Genomic DNA, 24,410 nt, shown 5'->3' with positions numbered 1-24,410 from the left:
TTTATAAATATTAATTAGGACTTAGAAGGTGCTTGGAAATTTGTGAATAAGTATTATAAAAACGTAAATAAATATTATTAGAGATATTATCTTATTATTTTCTTTTATGAAAATTGAAGTCTAAACTGTCAAGTGTAATAATGAATAGATAATTTGTTAAACTAATAATATGATAATATAATAATTTAAGATCCATCTGAAAGGTTAATAATATGATGTTTATTCATAAAATTATAAACATTAGTATAATTGAATAACCATGGATGGACGGACAAAGTCATAATTTTATCTTCCATACCTACAAGTACCTATCTAAATAATAAAGTTAATATAAATTTTACTTTGATTGGACTTCGGTAGGTAGTTTTATTTTTACAAATATGATTTACCTCAAAGGTTAGGTTACCTACTTATTCAATTTTATAGTAGATGGGTAATCGAAATGAAATTGACACATGGACATGAGTGATAGTAAAGGTCAGTATTAGTCGTATAAATGTATATAATATGGAGATATTACATTTTTGATTTTATGAAACTAGTCATGAGGTACCTATAATAATATGCTGTGATTCCCTTTAAAATATTATATGATGTAGGTATGTAGATACTATATATGATGTCCGTTATATTTCAACTCAACATAATCTTCATACATTGTAAATGAAAACTGTCATTTTTATTGTAGTTTTTTAATTCTTTTAAATTCTTTATACGATTTACGTCTTTACGTCTATTTTTTCCCCGAAAATTCTCATAACTATATCCAAGGATATTAATAATAATAATAATAATAATAATAAAATACAATAAAATTTCAACAGTTCATAAGTAACAAATTAATTTAAACATGATACTGCTGTTTTTAAACCACTTATGAATAATGAAATTCTTTGATTACGAGAGCAATAAAAAATATGTCAGCATATAATATTATAAGTAATATATTACTAATTTCATAATTTAATTCCATCTGATATTGTTAAGAAAATTTTATTCGTGTGACAAAGTACCTAATAACGATTTTTATTCAGTTTAGTTTACGCTAAATTAATTGGTATTTAACGGAAACGATTATTGTTGGGGCTATAATTAAACTATTAAAGCTAATTTAGCGTAATAATATTTTTTAAGTTTTTACCTATCTGCGTAATTATTAAAGATACTATATTTTGATTGACGAAGAACAGTTACGCTTAACTGCCCAGCGAAGAGGAAAAACGCACCGTGATAAAACGGAGTTAGTAAACAGTAAATACTAATTATACCTATGTTGTTTTTTCAAAATTCGTTGCACATGTGATTTTTGACCGTTACAGTGATTAACTGGTTATTTGCGTGATCGTGTGACGCGTGATGACGGTAAATAGGCAAGAGTAGCTAGTAAAAAAAAAAAAAAAAAATAATAATAAACAAATATAATATTATATACATATGTACCTAGTACAATATTCTAACTATATTATAATATATTATAATGCATTGTTGTGCATATGAATGTTGAGTGTACGTGTGTGTGCGCGCGCGTGTATGTATAACACACTTCACGGTTTTTTGACTCCAAAGACAATTTACGTCGGCGCAGGGTTTCACAGTGCTAAATTGGACGTCATTATATGATCCGACTATAAAGACGTTTAACGAGCTGGGAATAACGGATTCCTCTAGAAAATCGTGCTTTAAAACGGTCGTGTTTATTATTATCATTTTTTTCTTTTTTTTTTTTTTTATTAGAGAACATATTATTATTATCATCATCATCATCGTGTCCATGTACACACATGCACAAACTATAATAATATTATTATACAACGGAAAATTCGACGTGGAAAGATATCAAAAATTATTACGGTGTTTTATTTCTGCGGGTCGTTATGAGTGTTGGGAATAAGACGTTCGGTTCGGGTCGGATACAATCGGTTTTGTTATTGTTGTTGTTGTTTTTTCACTGTTCGTCTTTTGGTCACGACCGGGGCGCGCACAGCGGCGTAAACCGTTAAAATAGAAGGTACAATTTATAATATAATAATAATACGCAGCGGCAAAATCGCGGTTTGTGTGTATAAATTATATACTCGAGGCGCAAACGATATTTTAATTCCGTATCGTTTAGTTTAGGTATACGAATGATTTTATTATATTTAACGATTTGTATAATAGGTGCCTACTAATTATGACAGTGGCTGCTGCAGCAGTGTTACATTATTCCTTATCTTCTGGCACGAATCTGCGACGACGTTGTTCGCGGCTCTGAAATCGCTCACGTCTCCCGCAGAACGTAATAATTACTGGCTTCTATAATATCATAGAATTTACATAATATATAATATTTTATTTACACGGTGCTGCCGGCTCTCACAGCAGGGTATGGGCGGCGGGATGGAGCGGAACCGCGCGACCAACCGCAGCCAAAGTGTTGAGTCGAGATTTACGCGCGATACACAAGATACGGTGTATATATATATCTAAAAAAAAAGAAAAACAAATTTGCACACACACAACGCACATACGTACTTAAAGCAATAAAAAGTTCACTTCGTCGACTGGGAGTTAAAATAGGGGGGAGGGGGTGGTGGAGGCATGGAAGCAGAGCGACCGAAAGCCGCGCGTATACACGGACAAACAAGTCGCTGGCAAATCGCCCGATGCGTGCGAATAACGGGTCCTCGAGAGGCAATCAATTCGTTTGCGGATGTGACGCGAGGAAAAGTTTCCTTTATATATATATATATATATATTATATAGATAAAAGGTACCTCTATATAGATGTGCCGCTCTTTGACCGGTCTGAAATACGCGTTTTCCACATATAGCTGATAGTTCTAGCCCTCCTGAAGTTCCTCGTCCGCGATTCACGCTGCATTCACTGATTTTAATAATGCAACGAATACATTTTTATATTAATATTACCGCTACAATAATAATAATAATATACTCTACCGAGCAATACGGTGCAAAACGGCTGAAGAGTTTTAGCTACGAGAAAAACCAGGAAAATATAAAATAAGCCTTATTTGTATTATACCTAGGTACCCATCGAATTATGTACCCCTTATTGTTAACAACGGTCTATGGTTCTAATTATAGTTTAAACAATAATGTACGGGTACTACAGGTATTGAAATAAGCACATCGTTAAACTTTATAATACCGTTTCACCGAGTGTAACCGCAAGTTACCTAAACTGCACAACGTTGTTAACGATTTATATTTATACACGTATTAATTATTATGGTTTTACCACGTCTTTAGTTAATTAATTTAGCCCTCCGTTTAAAAATTGCATTCTTAAAATTATACTCTCTGGTCTTATTCTGATTTCTGATATTCCACAACATTAGGTAATTCCTTTTTCATGAGTACGAGCAATTTAAAAATTTATTTACTTAACCGTAGAAGTTAATGGTTCATAACTTTTCGATTTTGTACTTTAATTAATTTGACATTTTACTTAAACGCAAGTCTATATATTGATAATTTATATTTATAATTAATACTGAATAATAATAATAATAATATCAATGGGCATACATACTTAACACTTGGTTATACATTGATAAATAGTTTAGCCACTTGGTGTTGTAATTAATATTAATTAATATTTAAAATTGATGGAAAATATACAATTAACATTTTATTATGATGTTCAACTTAACTATTGTGATATTATCGAAAGTCCAGAAAGTCCAGATTTCTAATTTTATTACATCAGAACTAATCATTGTTTTGGTCCTTAGCGATTATTTTGTTTATACGTTAAACTGTAAAATATGATACTATAGTGAGTATCGCCGTCAATACGCACGTAGAGTGTTTAAAATTAATAGACAAATTGGAAATTCTGATGCAGCTGATTCCAATCACCTGTGGTATATCTCTATGATGATGAAATACAAAAAATAGTGCCCCGTTCATAGGCGTGCGCATAGGGGCAGTGGAAGTATGTTGTGGCTGCCCCTGAACGGTTTGGATTGATTTGTAAAGGTCAAAAGGTTTCAAGCCAGGTCACAGAAAATGCTCAGTAAAAAATAAGTTGACTATCCAAAAAGTGTATTAAACTACCAAACTAATCTTTTCTTCTTTATCATAAATGTATATTTTAAATTGTAGTTGACCGAACACTAAAAATAACTTAAATTTTTCTTGTCTCGTCATATTGATGCTGTATACAGAGTCACAGAATATATAATACAGATAGGTACTACCTAATGTTTTATTAAATTTTGCATTTTAAGTAACAATTAAAAAATGCTGACTAAATGGTCAGATATTTGTAAGAAAAAAAATGTGTTGGTAAAAATATTTGCTAACAAGTATCTAGAAAGTAGTGGGATCTATGTTTAAATTCATGTTATATTTTTACTTAATGTTTAAATTATGAATACATTTTTTTTTTGATTATTCTTGTTTTTATTGCCTAATGGCAAATGGAACTTACTTTCTACACATACCTCAATACCTCATCTATATGCTACATCGTATAGTAAATTTTTTGAATTATAAGACTATTATGTTCTACTTTTATAGCTTAAAATAAAAGTACCTGAGTATAGATAGGGCATTATAACTCGAAGGTATTTATAAATACAAAAATAATAATAAATAATAATCATTTGGATAATAACTGTTAAGATAATTAATCGTCCATTGAAGTATTATACATATATTATTTATGCATCATATAAAAAAAAAAACTTTCATAAATCTATCTATCTATATAATTTAATTTAATTAATTTTTAGAAGTTTGCAGATTTTAAATTTCAGAAGGAAAACAATTAATAATAATATTATTATTATTTTAAAATTTTTTTAAAGATTTTATATACAAAGTTATAATTTTTGATCTGTGATTTATCTCTACGTCTTCTTTAGTTGAGTTTTAATTAATTTTAATAATGATATAGCAATGTTTTATTAATCAAACTAAAAGTTAAAACTTAATTATTAGTTTTCTCATTCTTTATAGTTTTGAAAGAAAGTAGTTTAAAGATTTATTTAAAAATAATAAACTAGGTCTAGATATCCACCTCTTTTGGAACTAGACCATTCCCAACACTCACTACAATTATTAATTTTGCATTAAATATGTACGTTGTTGTGTGAAATATTTTTATTCGCATGTCGGTATTATTGTATAGTCATATTATTATAACTTCATTTTTTATAAATATTAAGATTATTTCGACTTTAGAATAATTTTAATATTTTAATCTAAGCATCGAAGTATAAATATTTGTTTGAGTTCTGGTAAAAATAATAAATTAATTGAGATTGTGGTGTAGATTTGTATTATAAAACTATTTAATTTTTATGGATTAGATTTAAGTAAAATAAAAAAATTATAATACACATGTGTATTATTGTATTTTCATATAGGTACCTACTATACCAAAAGACAGTGTTTTATATTATATTACAATGTATACATACAATATTAAATTTCGTATTTCAAAATTAATATCAATTAAACATTTCATGTAAATTAATTAACTGATTTATTAAAAGCAATTTTGTTTGATATGTACAAAATTGTGTATAAAATACATATAATATAATTCAATAGGTATTTAAGTTAGGTATATAAATCCGACAACTTGATTTTGATTGTCCTATTTGTTCATCTGAATTGACGAAATTATACTGCATTTGTTATACTATTTATTAAGCAGGTTGTTTTGTTTGAAAAGCAACACTTTGCGTTTGTTACGAATTTTTGTGTTTACGATAAGACGTATCCAATTAACATTTAAACCGTGAAAAATTTCCTAGAAACACTAGGTACAAATCTATCATGAAAACGATTGATCCTGTTTTGTTGTTTATTGAAACGAATATTATAAGAGAGAAAATTTTCTATGTCATCATGAACCACTGCATATAGTTGTTTTATGTTAAAAATATTCATACAGCACCTGTACCTTAGCAGTGGTAAATGATAATGGTTCACGTGAAAATTACTGAGAACTCCTTGCAGTGTTTCTAATAATATATATTCACCGTTATTGTGACGAAACTGTTCTGCGGCACCAATGATGAGTACCTCAACAGTAGATAGGCAATGGGTACTAAAATCATGTAAAAAAGAAAAAAAAGGAATATAACAATAATTATTTATAATAAGTAATAAAAAAAGACTCATATCGACTTGTTATAATATTATAATGTTATCATTACTTGTTTTTTTTTCGAAATTGAGTCCATTGAGCTTCAAGTGTAAGTCGGGCAAATATAATGTGTGATGATTTGTAGCTTACCCGTAACGGTGTAACACTCATTTTCTCAGTCGATAGAAAAAAAAAGTTAAAATATAGTTCAAAACACTTTTGCAACACCAAATTTTCGTAAAAAAAATGTTTTTTGCAGTAATTTTTTTGTTTTAAACTGTTGTAGAATTCAGCGAGTTAATGTATTATATCAAATATTCCATCGAATAATTTTTAATTGACATATTACTTAAGTTCAGAATTCAAATACCAACAAGGGCCATTTTATACGTGACCTGCAACATGCCACTCCCTCATATAAGTTTTAAACGGTTGTATAAAAAATAAAGATATGATTTTTTTATTAAATACAATTTATTTATGGTTATCTATACGTATAAATACTTCGTACTGTATTACACTTTTAATATAATATAATATAAAATGATTTTTTTTTTTTAATTGTAACACACAAATTAAAGTGACAATCTAAACGGATTGCTAAAAGGGCCCTGTATATAACCTACACCGTTTATTATGACGGTATAATATATAGAATGAACGCAGCTTTGCGTTGCGAACCGTCGCTTTGACATAATATTATAATATAAGACTGTTCTAATGGACCGTAGCCAAATGGAGCTCAAACAATGACCGGTCGATTTTTTTCGATTGGAAATTATTCGCCGTACATTTTACGAAGATGAGGATCGGCTGCGACTATAACGGTCAATTATGCACGCGACTATCGGCGTCGATGCACACAATTTCGTGCTATATTATCGTATAGTAAATGTCACATTAGCATATTATTACTATCATTATTATCGTTGTATTAGGCTACTAACAATGTAAACGTGTACAGTGCAATTTGGCGGTGACAAATATTTAGTATAACAGTATCAGGTTCACGAAATAATACTTAATACAAAAAAGTAGGTATTACTATAACGATAAGAATGTAAATTAAAATTTATGCTATTGAATTTTGAATGATGTATTGGTAAATCAAATTTTTATGAGCTCGAACATTGTATAAAAATATAAATACATCATGCTCCGAGAAACAGTGAATTATTAAACCATTATTTTTCATAGTCCAATCTTAAACTATATCATATATAATATTTTCTATTAAAAGTATCTGCCATGTATTGTACCCGAGGCTACACAGAATTATGTTTAATAAATACAGTGGAACCTCGATAACTCGATAATCGATTAAAAAATTCAAGTTATCGAAAATTCGACTTACAGAAAAAATATAAAATATATATTGTAAGGCAGAGACCAAGGCATTCCTTTGAGTTATCGAAAATTCGACTTATAGAGGTTCGAGTTATCGAGATTCCACTGTAAATAACGATTATCGGGTTAAAATATTTTATGTCGATATAAATGATTACGTTATATCAAATAAATGTGTACTTAATAATAATTAATAAGCATTAATATACGAAATAATAGAATCACAGTTAGATATTTCGATACCTAGTTAAAATGTTTGAATTTTATTGTAAGAGGCTCACATCAAACAAAAATAAAATAAAAATCTGGGGCAACCATGATCGCTGAGTAACTGGATGGGCCATAACGAGTACCGACAGTGTACATAATATTATTATTTTTGCATATGGCGGTAGATAAACCGTAAGTCCAGGACGCATGTCGTCATATTGTTGCGTAAATAATATTATTATCCTCAGGGGGGTATGGTGACAAAATATTGATTTTTGTAAATATTTTTAGCTTTGACGAAATATAGTGTAATGACCGGAAATAGTTTACAGGACATTTATTATTGGTTTTGAATAATAATGTAAAATAGTATAATATTAACATATTATTATAGAAAAAATAATAACATTATCAAAACAGTAGGAGAAGATGTTAACATAATTCGTGTTATATTATGTTGGGACTTTATCGTTTGTAGGTTCTTCAACTATACATAGGTAATAATGAACGTGAATTTTTTAAATTATTCATTTAGACACATATTCGAGTTATCAAACCATTAAATAATAATGTTATCAATAATGATATTCAATTGTGTAATGGCAAACAATTTATATCCGTTAATATTTGTTTGCACTTTGTGTCGGTTTTTCAAGTGCAATATCAATTTTATTTTATTTTATTATATATATATGTATTATGTATATAGTTTTAAAAACAGTTACACAGTAAAATATTATCCATCAATATAAATAGAATACCACTACTAAATGATATTTAGACCAAAAGTATACTGTTATTATTATTTTTATTTTTTATTACGTGAATACATTTTATGTTTTTTTATATTGAATTAAAAGAAATTACATTGTTGCGTTGGAAAAATGATTCCAATCAATGTTCAATTTATTAAAGTGACTGAAAAATGTATTGTAAAACTGTTTGTTATTTAAAAATCATTAAACATATTTTCGAGAATATTAGATTAGTATTTTTAGTTAAAATATTCCTTTTTTACCAGAATAAATAATCTTATTTTATGTTATGTGGTCTGATGTTAATAATAATAATATTATACTGGTTCCGGACATTTTTTTTCCTAAATTAAATTTCTTATAATATGACCTCTATTTTTTACTCAATTTGCGATGTTTTTTTTTTAGTTTGGGTCTACGTTTAATGATGGGTGAATTTCCCGTCGAGAGAGCGCTGGAGCATTTAATCAAGGAATCGGCTCACGGATGGCGGAGATTGAATTGTGATCGACTTTTCCCCAGGTATACAACTATTAATATTAACCAAGTTTAATATAATTTATATATATATATATATATATATTTTTTTAGAGTAATTTTATTTGTTTAATATAAATAGAAAAATTTTAGGGACATAATAATTATTTTTAGTTGAGGAAAAAAAATACAAGAACTTAGCCATACTATTGTCAAAATAGTCTTTGTAATAGTCTATGGTTTAGGTAGTTAAGCCTGTAAGTATGATCAGTTGGTTAATTAGAGATGTCCAAAATCAAGTACATGTAGATCAGTGATTCCCAAATTTTTTTTTCTCAATACCCCTTTAAGATTTTCAAAAATTTCACACACCCCCCACGGACAAATTAAAAAAAATTATAATTTAATTTTTATAATCAACCATTTAATTAAGCTAAAAGACAAAACCCTATCACCGATTTTTGCAATAAGTTATGAACAATAAAAATGAAAGCAATAGTAGAATCTCCCCCCCCTTAACGACCTCTTAAGTAAAAAGCAACTCTCAAAATTAAAAAGCCCACAAGAGGGCTGTACCTTATACGTTGGGAATCACTGAATTGTAGATTAATACGATAGGGGTGAGGGTAAGAAAGATAAGAATTAAATTTTGACTTAAAGGCAATCTGTAGTTTGATATCAGATTGGTTATTATATACACTTCGATGATTTTAATATAACTCTATAGTTAATTATGATGTTTGCGTTGTTATAAAAAGATAAAAGATAAATATTTTGTCCTGGTTAACGATACGAATATATTTGCACGGTTAAACAATCACAAATTGTTATGTTAATGGGTGTACGTGGTTGGCACATTAAAATATATCTGTCCACCAATTTAAATTCCTTAAGGTCTTAATTTAGGAAAATAATTCCGTACACTTCTTTGATATAAATAAATGATTCAATTTTTTTTTTTTGAGTCAGCTATCTCAATAACATCAAAAATATTTGAAGTGACATTTACATCAATTTAATAACTATACAAAAAAAAGGAATTAAAGATATAAACTACACTTTTTGATACAAACATTATGTATGTTTGATCTTTTTACAGAATAATAAAATGTATTTTTACTTATTAAATTAAATATTATTTTTAAAAATAATTGTATAACAATAGGTGTACCTAATAGATAACTAGAGATAGATTGATAGATCTAAAGTATTTTTATGAATAAATTACACACTGTGATCTAAGATATAAGAATAAAGAGATTATAATAGGTATGTATTCTTAAAATAGTTTAATAATGTTACGAAAGTATATTATCTAATAAATTCTTTTGAACATACATTATGAGTAACAAAAAGTGAAAATGTTTGTATAATATAATACTATGGTAGGTACCTATAAAAGAATAACAATTTTAATAACTATTAGTTTATAATAAAATACATCAAATATTAGAGGTGTTGTGTCATATGTACGTCGGAAAACTTGCAGGTATCTTACTTATTATATTATTCAATACATTTGAAACTGAATTTCACGTATGTCAAAATGATTTTAATTTACTGATATAGGTATGTTCTACTCGGTGTATTTTTAATTCAATTCAAATCAATTCTTTATTATTTATTTACGGTGATAAAACTTAATTTTACATAATATAAATAATAAATAATAGACTTATGGGTATAATAATATTTGGTTTCACGAATTTTTTAATTTACAAACAAAGTCATTATTTGCTTTGAATCTGACATAATAAACTACCAAATACCTACATTAATCGTTCATAAATCCTATACATGATACACACAATAGTCAACACAAATTCATTAGTTTACATCGATAGGTAATAGAAACCTAAATATTAAGATTTAAAAGGTGTGGAATAATTTTCAAATACATTTTGGACCATTGTAAAGCTGTGTTGTATTGTATGCAATTGTTTATAAAATTTATAAGAAAATTAAAAAATATATAAATAACTCCAGTTTTATCTATACTTATTAGGTATTACTTATAAATAACATTTTAATATTTCACACAAAATTCACATTGTGATAGTTTCTAAATTTGGTGAACACTTTTTTAACTATTATGGTTGGATTTTTTAAATATCATTATTGATTAATAATTACATGTAATATATTTACACATATTTTTTTATTCGTTCAATATTTCATTATTTTAAATATTTGAGGTTTAGGTAAACTAATTTAGGTATTCATATATATAAAATAAATGTATAATATTAATTATTATTAGTATTAGCAAGTAGGATATTTCCTAATATTTTAAATCATAATATATTACATAATTTGTATAATGTATTCTGTATGTATAAGTTATAAGTATACTACACATCTGAGTCTTGTAAATCGCATTAGTCATTATCTAAAAAAAAGTAAATATATAAATAATTATGTGTATATTGTACACTGCTGCAATAGAATAAAAGCTAAGTATAAAATATGTTATAAGTCCAAATTGAAAATTGAACGATGACCACTGTTGTAAGTATTATTTTTAGGTTTCGCATTTTCAATAGTATAACACCATCCAATGGCATTTACCATTAGTGGTCCATCACACTTTCACTCGGGCTTATTGATGACCATTTCTTGTTAGCGCATCAATTAACCGACCTTATTCCAATGGTCACGCGGAGCCTTCTGTGCACGAATGTGGTCGATTTATATATAACACAACGTACACAAAATTAATGTCGGTAAAATGAACCGGAATAATAAGACGATAAAAATAATAATGTAGGATAAATACAAAAAACCAAATAAATAGAAAAATTAGTAATTGTTTACATAATTATTATGATATTTTAAGTGGTTTCTTTTCAGTGGAGAAAGCTGATGTCAGACCACTAAGCACGAACGTGTTATCAAATTATAATAAAAGATTAATATACATATGCTTGCCCACTATAAGTAACCATTTAAAACGCATTTCTGTTCGAATCCAATACAATGAGGTTTAAATTTTTTTCATGAGAACAAATAGAATTTCCAACAAATGGTGTTATTGTACGTAGGTACAGAATTATAATTATTCCATCCAATATTTTTTAGTGTCGATCTTTGTCTCCGTAGAACACAGATACAACAATAATTATAATTTTTGTTAAAAAAAAATATTAAATAAATTATATAAAACATGCGAATAATATGTGTCGTGATATTGTTAAATATATATTAGTGTCAAACGCCATAATATATAAATATATTTTAAAAAAAATTGTTTAAAATGATGTTTTTTAATAAACCTTTTGTAATATTTTATGAAATAGAGTTTTATAATGTGTAGATTATAATGGTTATATGTTAAAAAAAAAAATGAATATATTTTTTACAATAGGTATCTAATATTCCTGCATTATAGTCAACGTTATTCTAGTTTTTGTTTAAATAATATGATATTTATTTTATTTTTTTCTTGTTGAGGGCGTCATTAAATCTCTTGTAAATAAATAATATAATTAGTGCTTATTAAAATTATCGTTTAAATTAGAACAAATTTAAGGTTATGAAATTAAAATAGTCCATAAAAATATTATTATATATAATAATATAATAGAATAATAATTTCTGTTTTAGATATTTCGTAATAATTAAAATATATATGTACATATATATATATATACTTTCTAATTGAGTCTTATTGTTGTTATTTGAATCTGTAGCGTTCTTAAAATTCATTCGCCAATTATTGTATTGTGTTTTCCCTTTAAATTCTGCGGTCCACTGTTTCATTACCAGTTTTAAATTGTTTACTTCCGGATCAAAAGTGAAATCATCTAGACTGATAAATGCTTTATATTTTATGGAATTCACTAATATTGAAAAATATATCAATTCATTTTCATTTCAAAATCAAACATAAGCATGTTTCGCTTTCTGCGTCAAATTATAATAATTATCACTCCTTTGAATTCATTAACTTATGGCACTCTGTTTATAGTGTTGTATTACTTGTATTATACGAGTGTATTCCGAAAAATAACATTATAATATAAGATATCCTATGCACACTAAGAATTACGACTATTATTCTCTTGTGTAACGTTTAGTTATTCTTAGAGGTACGTATTAGCACTGCCCAATGTCAAGATTAACGGTTATTATGACAGTAAGGTTAGTAGGTGACGGGTTCAATAATATTGTTGTTGTTTTTCGTCCTGAAAATAAAAAAATAGCTATACGTTCAAGGTCAATGTCCTTGGAATTGAATAATATTATAATATACGTTATAATGTGTCGTGAGAATTTTGGGTATTTTATATTATATACATTGTAACTGTACCGTTTGGTATGTTACGGCAACCGTAGAGGTGTACGTTAAAACTACAAAGGTATAGGTATGTAAAAAGAGGAAAAAAGACAAACACGAATATTAATAACAAACAACATAATAATAATATGTAGGAAACGACATATGTGTCTAAAAATGAAAATAAATAACATTTTTTTAGTTGAGTCCAGGGAGCCGGGATCCATTGTATAGTGTCAGGAAACTACACAAAAGACGAAATATTGGCCATCGTGTCAGTAGGCAATGGTAGATAATAATTACTATTATGGCGCGAGTGACAAACAACTGACACGCTAGCACTGTTCGTTTTCTCGGCGATAGTGAAGTGGTGACCATCTCATGGACAAGGCATTTTAGGTTACATGAAATATGTATGATGCATAGTATATTATGCATTGACGTTCTCCAAAAATCTCTGGAGATGAAGTATCCGGTTTTCATATTATACGTAGAATAAAATATGTAAAAAATACACAAATTATCAACAATTTATACACTTAATATTTAATAAAGTACTTAGGCAAAGTTTGTACTGTTTGCAGTCATTCATTTTAATTTCCAATACTAAATGCATTTACATATTAATCTTGTGATCCTCTTATAAGCAAAAGAACATAGTGCGATCTTCAATGATATTTCTCCGCACAAGTTTAACTGTTTTATATAATAGTATAATACAATACCATCATATAATAGCCCTTACCATATCTATCTATTATATCGTATGTATTACGTATATACCAGTTGTTTGTATCTTTAACGAGATACCTTATATAGAAATGACAAGAGAGAAATTTTTATTCAAATGTCACAAACCGATTATTCAGACTAGATTTCTTGTTACATAAAGTATAGTGATATTTTTTTTGTTTTTACTTATTTTTCGAGTTTTAACTTCAACTGCTATACTATGCTATGGGCATTTACATATTGTCTGGTTTTAAAGAAGTTTATATTCTATTAGTTAATACATTTTTTTATGATCACGAGAAAGGTTTTTTTCAAATATTTTTATTTAGCATTAGTTTTAGAAGCGGATTGCTCCCTGTCCACTCTCGACGATGTGAAAACCACTACTTGGGTGGATATAATTTGTGACTATTTATTTATTGGGGCCAATATTTTGTGTGATATTAAGTAATAACTAAATAATTGGCCCAATTATATTAATTTTTCAGAGACGGTTCCTAGTACATCATTGGTTTGATTAGAAGTTAACCAGCAACGTGACATAATAATCTACGTTTTAGAACTAAAATAATATCTTACTTCTTGCATCGTTTTCGTTAAATTTACGTTAAATTTAGCTAGAATTCTCACCATTACAAATGGCCATCGTTAACGCTCATAGACTATAGTAATATCTAACCTAAAGTGTATGTTTGTGTGCAATTTACTGAAAGAAAACGATAGCAAAAACAATTTAGTTAATTACGGATACCTTTCATTGGCGGAAAACTCAACGGCTTAGAATTTTTAAATTTGACATTATTGTTCGAAAAGGTTATCTTATCTTGTCAACGTTCAGGTACGTGTCATTATTCATCACGTACAGCTTCTCTGTCCAATGGATAATATTTTTAATTTCATTTCTCTTTGAGTGTACACTATACATTCTGTTGGTTTCACCGAATTTATCAGTGATATGAATAGAAATTCAATGACTTCAATAATGTCATAGCGATAATACACAATTGACACGGACTACATATTATAACTGAATATACGTACATGGTAGGATTAGGCTGTTACAATGCAGTCGGTAACGCGGTATTTACAAGTTACGACTGCAACAGTTTACATTGGTGAAGTTGAAGTGTCAAACCTATACGTATAAATATTATTGTGTTTTTTTTTTTGATCGAGTCCAAATATCGACCACGGTGCATTTATTTCTTAACTATTAAGTATCATTTTATTATTATTTTTTTAAAGACATGCTTATCTGACCGAAAACTTTACTACGTATCTACCTATGTGGCTATGTTTCTATATATAAGTATATACCTACCATAATGTTCCAGTTTCGGATGAATACAACTCATTGTAATAAATTGTCATCGGCAGCAGCTTGGATCATAAGACCCGATAACGTCGTCGTGCGAATCAACCGCGAGCTATATATTTTGTTATTATTATTATTATTATTATTATTTTTTTTGTTACCATTGGATAACCCATCATGTTTTGTATGGGAAAAAAATACTGTACGACGGAAATCGGCGTTTCAGCTAGGGACGTGCGTTTGAAATTTTAGAACCAAACGCAATAATATCGTCGTTTACCCGTCCACACCGCACTGCACACATATACACACGCCATACAATAATAATAACACGTGCCAGCAATAACAATACAATGATTTCGTTTCAATTGCGTTCGGACAAAAAACAATTGGAGATAAACGTCGTCAACATGCACTCGTGCACAGTACTGTTTTACGACTTGCCTACCTACGACACGAGACATACATTGTGCACAACACATATTATTACTTGTAATATTATAATATGTTGTGCCTATTGGAAAAGTGCGTACGTGCTTACGATGCAGCCCGTGTCAGAGCTGATATTTTGCTTGGTTATACCTACGAGAACGACGCACAAAAACGCCGAATTATACGTATAATAGTTCGAATCCTATACATTTGTTTAGTGCGTGACTATGGAAATTATCGATGGTATTATAATAATACTATACGCGATGATATACCTACGGACGTTGTATTATCCTATGCGAATCGATCACACGGTCCTTTATAGACAATGCAGCAGTGGTGATCAGAATAGTCGGATGATTCGATTTTTATTATTATTTTACAATTTTTGCGATATCTAAAATAAATAAAATTTTATGAAATTATTTATAGTAATGATATTAAATATTACTATATACATGAACTTAATAAATTTTATTAAGTTCATGTATATAATATATTATTATATTCTTTAACTTATAACCTCGTGGACATCCGTCAAGGGCCGTCAAAGGCTACAATTGCAGAGATGACCACTTTAATAGGCATTCGAGTAATTCAATGAAAACTTTCAAACTAATGCTTTATATATATGTTTATATATGTAGTAGAAGATTTAGTCATTTACAAAGCTACTGAGTGCATTATCTGTAAGGTATTATAATATTCAGTGACTCATTATCCAGCCTCATCAGTTTCCCAAATCCTGCCCAATCCCTATGATATTAACTAGGAACATACAAAACGGCCACATTACGGTACAATATTCATTGACTGCAAAAACATTATCTACACGTGAGTCCCAGGTCACTGTATTATAAATGACAACGGACATTATTATGGACTACACTAGGTTATTACACACTATGCGTATTCAGGATATTATTTAATCTGAATAAATGATACGAGTAAGAATATTATGTTTCGTCGTTTTGTTTTACATTGAGAGAAGTTTTGTTCGGATCTAGAAGACAATAGTATAATATAATATAGGTATAATATTTATTACGCTTTTTTGATCGAAAAGCTGATATTACAGTACGTTAATCCAATAACATTTTAATTACGTCGACTGTATTGATTGCACGTTCGTAGATGACGTTTTCCCTACAAATATTACAACTTCGGACCATAAATGCGGCCTAATTATTGGAAGATCAATTACCTATTAACTACACAACTAATCTTTCTTTATAATATGGTAATTATTATGATCTGAGTACATAAGTATATTTATCAGTTAATGGCTCATTGTTGTTTATAAGATCTAGATTATTAAAACTGTATACGCGCCTCAGAAGAGTTGAAATTTAATACGATAATTATATATTCGTGTAACTAAAATATAGAATTGTAAATTTTTGTCAAAATTAAAAATTCTTAATTATGTACATGGAAATCATAAATTTTATACAAACATAATAAATGTTCATAGTTACAATTTGGAAAAATTGTTTATCGTTAGTTGGACGTTAGATATACCTATTTGTACTTGTTTGACCAGTATGAACAGAATTTTTAGACAGGAAGACACTATATCCATTAAAAATTACGATATGAACCGTTTATTAAACTTTGATCCAGCAATAAATGTTGATCTACGGTGATGGTTTTATAGTCATACAATACGCTATTTTTTAGTCCACTTATAATACATTTATATATGACAGCGTTGATCTAATTATCTTATAAGAAAATCCAAAAACAAATTACGCTCTTGTATAAAACATTCAACGAAATTATGTTAACCGTGAGTTCAAGGCTTATAGGCATTGTTGGTTTGTATTGTATTGTCAATGGTCAACTAGAACGAATATTTTTTAGATTTTTTTTTCAGTAGATAAAAGAATGACTAACACTTGAACGTTATACATTTATACTGATAATTAGAGGTAGGCTGTAAGAATATCGAGTTATGACGGTGTAGGTTATCATTGGAGTAGGGCATCCTGTAGTGATCACAGATTACAGGAGTAGAGATTTATCCAGATAAAAATAAATTAAAATGAATACATTATGGATTAATTGGGATCTTTGTTTATAATTATTTTTTTTTTATTATAATATAAAATATAATTTTTTTTTGTAAGATAAACATAATAAATAATTATTTATTAGATTTATGTTACACAATTTTACATGGTGTATTTACCAGCAGTCGACGGACGTGTCAAAAACTAACAAGCCCACCCAAAGATATAATCATTTATGACTGTGCATTTAAAATGCTTAAATTTTTGACGATTCAATCAACTATTAACCCAATTTGTTTATGAAACTCAATTGTAATAAATAATGTTCTTTCTAAATAATCGGATTTATCACGATAACATAACTCAAATTTTTCGGCATTGTCGTTATCGATCTATACGATGTGCTAAATTTAATTTTTCAATACCCACGTTTTATATTCATTGTTTTTTTTTTTATTATTATTATTTCGGACGTCAAGTGGACACCGCCATACGTCCATACTTAAATACATACCTACATTATTTTGATATAATTAGCTGTTTGTAGGAAGACTCAGTAGTCTGTGTATACTACTGCAGTCGACCGATGAACAGGAAATAATAATTCGTATTTAATTACATGATTGTTTAATCATTGTTAATAGATACTCAATCAGAGCGTTTCCTAGCTAAAATCCATAGTTATAATGGGCAATTTTATTTTATGAAATCTGTCATCGGGGTCGTGTTCATTTTTTCGGATCGAGGTTATCGCGTTTGACTGGGTTCAGTGGGTAAAATCGAAAGGAAATAGAGCAAATCACTTTACTCTCTCCATGATCCACTGACTAAGTACTCCTGCATACCTATATGTATATATCTACTGTGTCTATATCTTTTCATGCATATCTAGGCAGAGTGTCCACTAACATTATCTTATAATAATCATTATTTTAGTATAATATATAATATATATATATATATATATATATACTCATTATATTGAAAGTTATTATTTATATTGTGTTTATCACGATATCACATCTCCAGCCACCGTTAACTTTTTGAAAGCGAATGATTATATAGGTAAAATTTAACACATAAGTAATTATTTGATTTGACAGAAGAATGGAAAAGAGATTCAAACATACCAAAATTAATTTAAAAAAAACAAAACATGTTTACTAAATGAAAATAAATTACGAGTGCCCGCATAAAATCATCGTAATTTTTACGCTCTGCCCAGAGCTGCATAATTAGGTTATTTATTTAACAATCAATGTAAATCTTTCAAATAAAAATATTAATAAATTAAAAGTGAAAAGTGTAACCTACTTATTAATCTTTGAATACGCTTACTAAAATTGTATAAATAAAGATATAGATACCTACAAAACATATTATTATTGATAGTTGTTTTAATGGAAAAGAAACCGAATTATTTTTGTACAACGTTTATTTAATTATTTCAAAATTTATTTAATTTTTTTACAAAAAGCATTTATCATAAAACTTTAATTTTAAAATATCATAGTTTTTATCATGAATACAAATTTTAACTATAAGTATATGTTACTGTACATGTTCGCATTTGGTGAATGCTGACAGTCACCGGTTAATGTCGTCGTACACCAAAAATATTAGTGAATGTTGTCATATTGATTAAATTTTCGATGTTAGTAAACATTTACTAGTGAATTCGACATTTATAAAACGATATTGGTGAATTTTAATAATGCCGATATTATTTTATTTAATTTAGGAATAACGGAAGCGTCACAATTATAATACAGTATTTTATATTATTTAGTATCTATACAGTATATAAGGTATTGTACAAATTGATAATTTTGATAAAAATTAAATTACCTTACCCAACTACTCTTATTTTACTTGGATAACCTCCATGTTATGCTGCCTTGCTATAATTTAGTATGATATTGTTTAATCAACATAGTTATATAATATTTTTATTTTAAATAGAATGTTATTTAAGCAATTTTTTTTTTAAATGAAAAGCATGCACGGAGTGTTTTATAATATATTTAATGATTTAGTATTTAATAAAAATAAAAAGACATGATAATTCTTTTTTCGACCGAAAAATATAAACTTTTGATTTCATTAAACGATTAAACATATTATGTTGTTTCTATCTTATAATAAAATATATACTATATTCAACTATTATAGTACTATAATACTATAATAATATGTGCAAATATGTACCTATGTCAACATTAACCAAAACCGTGTTGTATATGTCAACATTGACCAAAATCCTATTATAAATGTCAACATTCACTATTAAATGTCTATATTATTTACATTTTTGAACATTCACCAATTTATTAAGTGTATGCAGACATACATATTCATAAATATAATAATTTTAGTAATTAAATATTTAAATAAAAACCTGTGTACATTGTTGACTGCATTACGTTTTATTAATATATTAAAACTAATTAATTTATTATTCACTAATTTAAATTAATATGATAGGTACTTAAAACAATTTTGGTTAATATGTATATCTAAAAAATAGAGTTGAATGCTATTTATAATATATAATATCCATATTTAATACATTTATATAATATTAGGTATATAGGAAATAAAATATAAACTACTTAGGTATTTCTTAGTTCGATGAGATCCTTTACGATATACAACATATAAACCGGTATTTGTTCATATGTGTAAGTTCCTACATGATAGTGATAGTATATGGAAGTAAACAAATTCTCGCATAATATTATATAGTGGTGAAATGTAGACTTGACTTACTGCAAGTGGATACGGTACATAAATACACATTCTATATTTATATTAAATAATTTTAGATATTTTTATTTACGAGTTGTTAAAAATAACTTTGTTGTATGTTATAAAATATAAAATCCTAATGAAACTAATTTATTTCATCGTACCTATTCTATAATATTAATTCTGAATTTGTATTAAAAAGTTTCAAGTGATAATTTATTTATAGTTATTCTTGGACATATAATTTAATATAACCATGTGTCGTATGTGAAAACTGAAAAGTACTATCTATATAATATTGTTAAATGAAAATTTTCTTTAAAATATATAAGACATTAAGTATTAAGTATTTAAAAATATAAATTGGGAAAAAACTAAATGCACTGTAAAAATGTTACGAAATTTGACTATAATTCTATGAGAATTTATTTCCACATAAAAATAAGTATGTACATTTAAAAAATATTTTTATGATTCAGTTGCTAAAAAAAGTTTTAAATAAAATACATTTATAAATTATTCATAAATTTACATATTTCTAAAATAGAATGTTTTCATTTCCATTACAAGTTAGTGAGGTGTTATTACTTTTTATACTATATTAATTTTTATATTATTATTTTTAATGTATCGTATTATAATTTTACACATATAATCTATGAATAAATTATAAAATCTTCCATTATAATATTATAAAAACATATTGAAATAACCAGAAATCTATGAAAAATATTAATTATTCCATGCATAATATTGTTTGACCCGAATATTCAATTAAAATATACTATTCTAATGTATTTTTGTTTTTATAAATATATTTGATTCCATTGTTAAATAATTATAATAATAGGTACTTGGTTTTTAAAAAGATTTTTAAAACGCTTGATGTATGTATGTATAAAGCAAGTTTATTCAAAAAGTTTATGTTAGTCATATTTTGTTTTTTAATGGACAAGTGTTATTATGTCACATTCTGACATTTTGTTGATAATTTAATTTGTACACACCTAATATTAAATGTATGTAAATTAATTATTTACATTATAAAATAGTTAAAATTCTGTTATGGGTGTCATTTGTTGCTACCTATTTATAATTTTTTTTAAAAACAATTTGTTTTTGCAATTTATTTTTAGTAGAAAATATACAAAACACCTAATTAAGAGTTTAATTTTAAATTTGTCGTAATTCATTGTAATTTATGACTACATTTCAGTAGTAAGGAACTTTCGTGAGTGATATTGATATTTTTGAAACCTAATTTAAAGCAGGATTTTTTTTGGATATTGTGTTTGATCATGTATTTATGTTAACTATGTCTGTTTAGTATAACTGTGAACCAGCATCCCCTAAAGTGTTTCTTAAATTCACAAGATTTTTTTTATTTAAATATTTTACTGTATTTAAATGATTTAAAAGATTTCAGCTTTTTATTTTTAATCAGTAATCACATAGTTATATTTTAATAAAAATGTATATTGCACACAATGTTTGTACATGTATGTTAGTAAGATTTTTAATTAATTAATGTATGTATATTATATTAGTGGTAATGTTATAAACTGTATTTTTTTTGTCATAAACCATCTAAGTTGTTGCCTCCCAGATGGGGGGCTGTTCGTGGGTCAAGATTAATTACCCAATTTAACTTTTCCGAATCAAAAATTAGGTGTATATAATTAAGTTTGAGATTCACCGGAAAGGGGTTGGAACGTTTCTTGTGCTATATTTCTCTTAAGTAAACTACCCTTTAATGATTACAAGTTAAGTAATAGAACATGTAGGATACAGAAAATTAAGACTGAGTTATTCACTATAGGATATTTGTTTTCAGTTGTAGTAATAAACTATATAGGCTGCTATAAAATCTATAATATTTAATTAAGCTTGATGATTTTTAAATGTAAATTATATGACAGGAATTAGAGAAAAGGCGGACATTCTTCATTCGATAAATTGAGAGATCCGAGAAAATATAATCATTTGTATTATTAAGAATGTTAACGTGAAATCAATATATTTAACCGTTATTTGAGAAGTTAGTAAAAAAATTCCATATTTTAAATGTAAGTAAACTAATCCTTATCAATATATTTGAAAATCATTTATTTACTACACATTTTTTTCATACCTAATAAGCAATGTTTATAAAATTATAACTGGTAAATCTATTATGAATGGTATATGATTGAATACTAGTATGATAAACGAAAATCAACGCATAATGTAAATAATGATCATGGGGTGTTTAAAACTGAAGATGTCATAATCGAAACACCGTTGATTAAATGGAAACTTTAGTAAAAATAAAACCACAAAAAAATATTTAGAATACTATTATGATATATTTTTTGTTGATATGTGAATACGTTTACCAATAAATTAAATGATATTCATTATAAATCATTATCATAGTTATAATTAAATACACATTTTATTAAATTATGAATATTATTATTTTTTTTTGTTTAAGTCAGTAATTCTTTATTATTTTTTAATTGTATTTCATTTTTTTTTTTTTAGGTGTAACGGGGAAGAAGCCAAGGAGGTGGTCATCGAAACGGCACTTGGGCAAAACCTGTCCGGTGATTCCGAATCATCATAATCGTCTCTAAATAACCCTTTCTATACTCCATCGTATTATACTACTGCCAGTGAGTTAACTAAAAGATAGGTCGAAGGTCACTTTTTTCGTGTTTTATAATTGATGCGCTCAATGTATAGAGACACTTCCAAACGGAGGCACGATAAAAGCGCACCTGAACCAATCTTTCAGAAACCTCTGTTTATCAATCATATTTGATTCACGTTCCATGATACGATAATAATAACATGACGGCACAAACTCAAAAATAATGAAATATAGTTTAAGTGTCTGTCGTTATTGAAAACTAGTTCCTCTGAAAAATAATGTGTTAGGTATATCTATAAAAAAACATAATACAAATTATGAAAAAAAAATGTGTAGGTAGTTTATAACGGCAAAATAGTTTTGTTCCCACCTAAACTAGCCGATAAATTTTTTCCGATCAGTAATTTTCTAAATCGATATCATCATGAACTATGAATTGTCAACCGTTATTTCGGGAAGAACAAACAACAGGGGATTTATTATTATTTATATTATTTTTTATTTCGTTTGTTGCTATACTTTCCATTTTTTCGTATTCTATAAATTTCATACACCTTAGAAGTATACAATATAAGGAACACCCGTCGATAACTTATATCAATCGTAATGAACAGTAGTTATGTGTTAACAGTAAATTGGAATGATTGGATTATTATCCAATGGTTATAGTTCGATTCAAAAATATTCTTTCCTATTCAGTGGCTAAATAAATAGATGTTATAAATTTTTTAAAATAAAAAATGATATAGGTACCAATTATATACGTGCGTTGGTTATCAATTATTGATAGGTAGACAAGTTTGTGTCACCACAGTCTACAACGTCTGTATAAAACAATAAAATTTTACTCCTAAACTATATTGAATGTTGTTATTTTATTTTAACATCAAAATCTTTTTTCATATTATTTGTATTAATCATAATTGTATCTTTAAAAATATTTTTGTAAAGTACGAATTATTTACAGTAAAATTCATCGCTAAATGATTATGTAATATCGTGCTAATAGGTGTTAATTATTGAATTATTTATGGAATATTTTCTCATAGTAAACTAAGGTATATTTATACATTATGTTTTAATAATTTATTAATGTTATTTATAGTTGTATTAATTTAGATTTTATTAATTTATTATTTATTTATTTATTTATTTTTTTAATAAAATATTTTATTGAATAAACGATATATTTATTTATTTATCTGACCTACTAATTATAAGAATATTTATTACTTATTTTTTATTACATTAAGAATTTTTTGATTTAATTTTTCCATTTAATAAGGAAATTATTTATTATTCATATTTACTTGCATAGTTGCATATGAATTTGTATGGTTAAAATTTTTAAAAATTACAATATTAAAT

The 24,410-nt window shown here is 26.9% G+C and overlaps 1 protein-coding gene across 1 annotated transcript in view; it reads left to right on the top strand.

The window, feature by feature from the left end:
• Positions 1-24,162, top strand: part of LOC114124078 (uncharacterized) — a 31,477-nt gene extending 7,315 nt beyond the window's left edge. The window contains exons 2-3 of the mRNA XM_027987247.2: positions 8,827-8,940; positions 22,934-24,162. Of these exons, the coding sequence (XP_027843048.1) occupies positions 8,827-8,940; positions 22,934-23,015 (196 nt within the window). The 3' untranslated portion in view covers positions 23,016-24,162. The remainder of the gene's footprint in view (positions 1-8,826; positions 8,941-22,933) is intronic.
• Positions 24,163-24,410: the final 248 nt, after the last annotated feature.

This window comes from Aphis gossypii, chromosome 1 (genome assembly GCF_020184175.1).
Source record: "Aphis gossypii isolate Hap1 chromosome 1, ASM2018417v2, whole genome shotgun sequence".
NCBI classification, from domain to species: Eukaryota; Metazoa; Arthropoda; class Insecta; order Hemiptera; family Aphididae; genus Aphis; species Aphis gossypii.
This window is presented reverse-complemented; position numbering and strand designations above follow the sequence as displayed.